The 6,576-nt window shown below is 34.3% G+C and overlaps 1 protein-coding gene across 1 annotated transcript in view; it reads right to left on the minus strand.

Annotated features, from left to right (window-relative positions):
- LOC106468149 overlaps positions 1–6,576 on the minus strand; it is a 43,957-nt gene that overhangs the window by 27,004 nt on the left and 10,377 nt on the right. Inside the window, exon 2 of the mRNA XM_022396452.1 lies at positions 978–1,216. Within this exon, the coding sequence (XP_022252160.1) occupies positions 978–989 (12 nt within the window). The 5' untranslated portion in view covers positions 990–1,216. The remainder of the gene's footprint in view (positions 1–977; positions 1,217–6,576) is intronic.

Below are 6,576 nucleotides of genomic sequence, written 5' to 3' on the forward strand. Positions count from 1 at the left end.
CTTTTAACTAATTTTGTATAATGTGAATCACGTACTTTTTGCAAAATTCTTTGTATCTTTTAATATTACAGCAATATGATTAATAGTGTGTATTATTTGTACTCGTTTGTTTTTAATGTACAACTAATTAATGTACTCGATAGGGAGGGAGGGGTCAGATTTGAACGCTGACCCACTTGTTCACTCCCCGTAGTCTCTAAGGGTATGTTCCCGATTTAGTGATAATGAGCTCATCTGATCGCGGTAATGATCAGTTATGTCAATATGAGTAAACAAGTTTCACATTTCTCCAAAGTAAGTCCATATACTGTATCGTTTAGTTATTTATAAATAATACAAAAATGAGTTTTGAACTATTTGTAGAGGACATTGAACATATACCACAAGTATATATACTTTATATGTATAATCAGCTTCAGAGAGTCACATAGGGTCACATTCCTATATGTACGCTTGCTGTAAAACCTTGGCCTTTTGAATTAAAAACCACATTTTTTATCGTCATTTGTGTGCAACAGCTATCTAACACATTGAAAAACCAAGAATCAGACATTTAGATAATAGCTTTGCCTTCTTCAAACAAAAACAAAAAACATTTCATTGCCTGATCTCTAGAGATAGTATTATGCACAATCATTTAGATTTCTGTGGTGAAATAAAAACACGTCAAGATAGAAAATAGTTGTCAACGGTACATCAGTACTCATCAGCGCAGACAGATACAGAATGTCGTCACATAAGAAGGGGGTTGAGAGTTAGTTATCTGGTATTATTACTTTTCACACCACCATATTTATACTATTTTTTAACAGTGAAAGAGCGCTTATTTGACACTACAGCTTTCAAATTAGAAAAATATTTTGCTATGATCCACAATGAAGAACATGCATGTTGGACGACATGACCTTAATACACATGTCTATTTGACAAAGACTGCGGTTAAATGCTGCAGTCAATAAATATTAGTTAACACTTACAGATGTACGCATCTCTTTCGCGACATCTCCCAAACTGCTGACACGTCCCTGCGCCAATTTTAGCACGTCCACGTGGTCTATCTGGGCGAGTGACGGGTCGGATGAGAAGCTGTAACCTGTACATGGTTCTTGAAGATTTCGGGCATAAGGTTGTTGAGAAAACAGCAACTTATCATTTGAAGTGCTGGTAACAGGGTGACCGGTCACATGACCAAAAATGCAAAGGATGATGAACAATTCTATCAGAAAAAAATTTGGAAATTTTATGGGTTATATGTGATTTCTAGCGATTACTTACAAATACGAAAACACTGAAAAAAATTAAAATTACAAACGTAACGTTTTCCAAAAAGTTGATTAATTAAAAGCTTTTATAACTACTTGATAACTATAAGTTGATAAAATACTATATCGGGAGAGAAAAAAAACAAAAAAACAGAAGATGAAAACCTCAACTACTCACTTTTTCTTTTTTTTAAAGAAAATGTTGAAAGGGAGATATTTAAATTTATATAAATTATGACCAAGAGAGAGACAATAAATTACGAAAAAATGTGAAAAGCAGTTACGTTTTAACATAATAACGGTTAGGGCTATTGATTTCATTGATTAACGTTGGTACGGTGGGCAACTGATGTAATGATAAATACAGTAGTGTTTTCTCGGAGCCCTCTGTATACAATATATTCTGAAGTACTGGTGAGAAGTTTAATTCCATTAACATGGCAGTGGGGGCCAATGAGAAGTATAATAGGGCCAAACCTAAAATAAATCAAATCTAAAATTAGATGCCATTATCTCCGGGGGGGGGGGCGAAATTTCACGAAGGTCCCCAGCCCACTGGCCTCCCCGTCAGTGGTGACACTGTTTAAATTTAATCTTTCTTTGAAAAGCTGGAGGTAATGAATTATTTTCCAGTTTCTTGTAGCACTTATTTTAATGTGCTTTCTAAAAGCTGTACTTGTTCACGCACCATTACATAGCACATGCATGTTCCAAAAGATTTTATCATATAATTGGTAACCTCCCTCACTGGGTGATTCTAAGTACGCCACTGAAATTCCTACAAAGATGTACTTTAATATTTCCCAAACGATATTTATTGAAAACAACATCTGTACTATCTAATGTCAACAGTACTTCCATAAATCTTTCTCTCTCTCTCTCTTCTTGCTACGTCAGATTACAAAATTAATTGTAATCTTCATTATTTTGACAACTTACTCTGTTATTAACAACTAGTAAAATATACTGTACAAATGTCATATTAACGTAGACGTCAGACTTGTTTCGAAATCAGTACGATAACTATAAAATTGATTGAGAATGGTGCAAGTAGCCAATTTTGGGTGTGCTATTGTCCTTCCAAAAAGAACTTGACAATAAAACACCAACTTTATGATTTTGACATACACCTCAGACTTCTATCATAAAGTCAATGTAGATATACTATATCATAAACCAGATATTAACTAATGATTAAAATGGATAATTATCAAGTTAATATATATTCTGGCATCCATTTATATCTTTAAAAAAACAAAACGAAAGAGAAATACATATTTTTACGTAACATTTGCCTTCACTAGGGTTTTAGAACTACTGTTTCAATATTGTTGTCTCCACCGCCACTGGACACTTCAAAATAATCCACAGTATAATTAAGTATATGTATGTATGTAGTACTGTATACTTAACATATGTTTTTTCATCTAAACATAGTAATACACGCCTTATTTCGAAAGTCAAAGTTTGTTCATAATTGCTGTTATTGTATTATTTTTACGTCTTTTGAAATATAACCAATTGTATGTTCTCCATAATAGCCTCAGTGTGTGCAACTGTTCATCCTTTTGGAATTTAAGAAGCTGAATGTAAATTTTCTAAGAAACGATATTTCTACTTACTTTTTTTTTGTAAAAGTTTTAACTGTTAGTTTAACTTTATCGAGATTAATTTGGGATTACATAAAATTTATAATCTAACCGTGCATATAATTCTGTCTGAATATGACATCTGTCTGTTTTGCCTTTCTCTTATACTTCATTATTATATTCTTTTTCTAACGAAGAGATAAATGACAGAACTTTCAGTTTCGCACGTGATTGATGACGTGAGCAGCGCCTATCTTTTGTCACAGCTATAAATGTTTCCTGTTCTTTTATCGAAGTACAAAGATGATACTGAAACCAGCACAGCTTTTCTACTTCCCAATAAAACATTAAGGCTTCAATTCTTTAAACTATATTTTGTATCGCTGTTAAATGCACTGAAGTATACTTCCTATGTTACAGATCAAAAACGATAGAACTCATCAGTTGATCGTCAATACGGATAATAAAAAAAACGACTACCTCTTCTTTTCTAACTTCTGTCCTTGTTTTTTCTTTATTTTCTTTTTAACGTGATGTGTTAATGTGAATGTAATCTTAGCCAGAATAATTCCAAAGTTGAATACTGAATTCCTGATCTCTAATTGAAAGAAAATGTTACTCATACATACAGAACAAGTTTGTAGATATACGGGAAGGAACAAGGCAAGTTCCACAAATACAGACTACTTGCTCACCTTATGATTTTAACTTTTAACGTGTCGCAAAGGAATTTAAGTTATATATCTGTTACATGTGGCTTTATAATGATCAAGTTTTATTTGTGTCTCTGGGGTTGTCTAATAATAATCGGTTATAAGCAATTACGCAAGGCGCATCATAAATTCTAAAGTGTGCTGGTATTTCTATAAATAGACAAGGTTGTTCTTTTAGCGGGCTAGAGTAATACTCTACTACGTATAACGAGACATCTGAATAGCTACATCGTACTTGGATAATGCCACGGACATTTGTGACCATTGATAACTTTTCGGCTGGCTAGTTGGTATTGGATAGTAATAAAGAATCTCGCGATCTACGGAAGAAGAAAAAAGAAACCAAGGACGAACGGGATTAACGGGAAAACGGAAATTATCACGAAAAGGAATCACTATAACATTCAATCGAGGACTGGCACAATTAACCCCCCAGCAAAGGTTCAACATCCAGTGACATAAATATAGTTAAGTAGACGAGTTAAGGGTTTTGTATAAATATTTAATTTGTCCACTACTGTATTGTAAAGTATATGTGATTTTGTTCATTGTTATCCATTAAAGTTTATACAAAAGTAGCATAACTTTGCCTTTCAATTGTTGCCTGTGTCCTTGCGTCTGTTGGACAATTCCATATGTAACATATTTCTGTCTCACCTACGTTTTCTACACTTTTATGAGCGCTTGTGTGTCAAAACTATGACTTAGTTCAATAACTTGTAAAACTATTTAAATAAAATTCATGAAATGTTTCTTCATAAACTGTTGTTAAAATACACGAAGCTGTTCTTTCTTGTTTGTTAAAGAGTTGTAATATGCAGAACTGCATATTTCTGATTTTAATTATCATTATTTTCTCGTTTGTTTATTTTTGTTTTTTATCTGATCCAGTTTTATTTATCGTAATGTTGAACAAATGTTATTGAAATTAGATAAAACATGTTTGCTTGTTTATTTTGTTGCTAAGCGCAAAACTACAAAATGGGCTATCTGTTTTAGTGTTAAGTTTTCAGACTTGCCGCTGAGCTACTGGAAGACAAATTAGTAATAAGAATAATAAAATATATAAATACCAATTAAATTTACCTATGCTCTAGAATTTTTTTTTGTAGTTACAAATATTGTTAGGTTAAATTAAAGAAAAGAAGATGATAAATGAATGCTTTGTAATCAGTCGCCAGTAATTAAAGATATTTGTGAGCGACCAATTCAACTTAATGCGATTTTATAAGCAATTGCTAATAATTCTTTATTTTAATTACAAATATTGATAGCTTTGATTAGAGAAGACTATTAGCCACTATCCAGTTTTACGACGTTTTCTAAACAATTATCAATAATCCATTACTGTGAATGCCTTTTTCAAGTTGGGGAAGCATGATTTTAATCAATTTACTCGTCATTAACATTAGTATTTAGGCCTATTATATTTTAACACTGCATTCTATATCTAGTCCGTTACGGATTTTCAAGAATTTCATTAATAGTATTCCAACCCTCTATGTTCTTTGTATCCATAGTTGGAATACTATAGTTACGACAGCGGAAGTCACGTGACGCTAGTAACACGTAATGAATATCTCGAATGTTCCTGAAGGCTTGAGTGTTTGCCAGACGCCCTCTATTTTGTATATATGAGACCGGCGAGAAGTGACGGCATAGATAATTGAATAGCAGACAGGGAGATAGAGACAGATAATCGAGTCAAGCCGTAAGTAAAGTGTGTGAATCATTGTGAATTATAGCGTGTGTTTAACTTCAAGTGACTGTGAAAATTAAGTGTATTGCAAAGTTGTATTGAGAAAGAATAAACTAGTTTTATTTAAGAAAGAACTTGTATCACTGAAGTTTTTCCGAAAGAATTTTTACGGGTAATTAACAAACGACCAGAGGTGTAACAAATTGGTGTCAGAGAGTGGGACAAAAAAAAATGGAAATGAGAAGTGGCAAATGAAACTACAGCTTAGCAGATTTGATGGCAGCAATACAAGAGCAGCAAAAGAAACATGGAGAACGAGAAAATAAACAAGAAGAGAGATTACAGCAGCTGTTGGAGGAGAAAGAAAAGAAACAAGAAGAGAGATTACAACAGTGGTTGGAGGAGAAAGAAAATAAACAAGAAGAGAGACTACAGCAGTGGTTGGAGGAGAAAGAAAATAAACAAGAAGAGAGACTACAACAGTGGTTGGAGGAGAAAGAAAATGAACAAGAAGAGAGACTACAGCAGTGGTTGGAGGAGAAAGAAAATAAACAAGAAGAAAGTATCCAACAGTTGAGAGAAAGCCAGATTACACAAATTGAAAACATTAGTAAATTTCAAAGCGAATTAAATACAATGGAGAATTATTTACTGTCTTTTACACAAGGAGGATATAATAGCCATCGACCTAATCAGCCTCAGACAATGGGAAGCCCCTTCCAGACCCCGCAGCTAAACCTTAATACAGACATCTTCAGTCTTGTTAGAAGTCACATCCCAGATATGAATGTCAGCAATAGGGGTAAAATAGTACGAATGAAGCCACAGTAATTCGATAAGAAAACACCGTGGGAAGCATGTAGAGCACAATTTGAGCACCTGGCAGAGATGAGTGGATGGACAGAGGAGCAGAAAGCAGTATATCTGACAACGAGCTTGAAGGGACAACCACTGGAAATACTTAAACAGTTGTCAGCAGACAATAGGCACAACAATAGAGCACTGGTAGCTGCTCTAGAACTCAGGTATGGAACCCAAAATCAGTCTGAAGTTAACAGGGCTAGGTTTAGGACGAGAGTCCGTGCTAAAGAAGAGAGCCTGCAAGAGCTTGCACAGGATTTGGAAAGTATGGCACACAAGGCCTACCCAACTGCACCACCCGATGCCCTCAAGCTGTTGCTGAGGGATCAGTTTGTAGATGCCTTGGACAGCCCACAACTGAAGATACAAGTAAAGCAAGCACACCCCTCTACTATGCAGGATGCAATGGCCAGAGCTCTTGAATTTGAATCCTACGTTAAGTCCAGTACTAG

Source organism: Limulus polyphemus, unplaced genomic scaffold (assembly GCF_000517525.1).
Source record: "Limulus polyphemus unplaced genomic scaffold, Limulus_polyphemus-2.1.2 Scaffold2890, whole genome shotgun sequence".
Taxonomy (NCBI): Eukaryota; Metazoa; Arthropoda; class Merostomata; order Xiphosura; family Limulidae; genus Limulus; species Limulus polyphemus.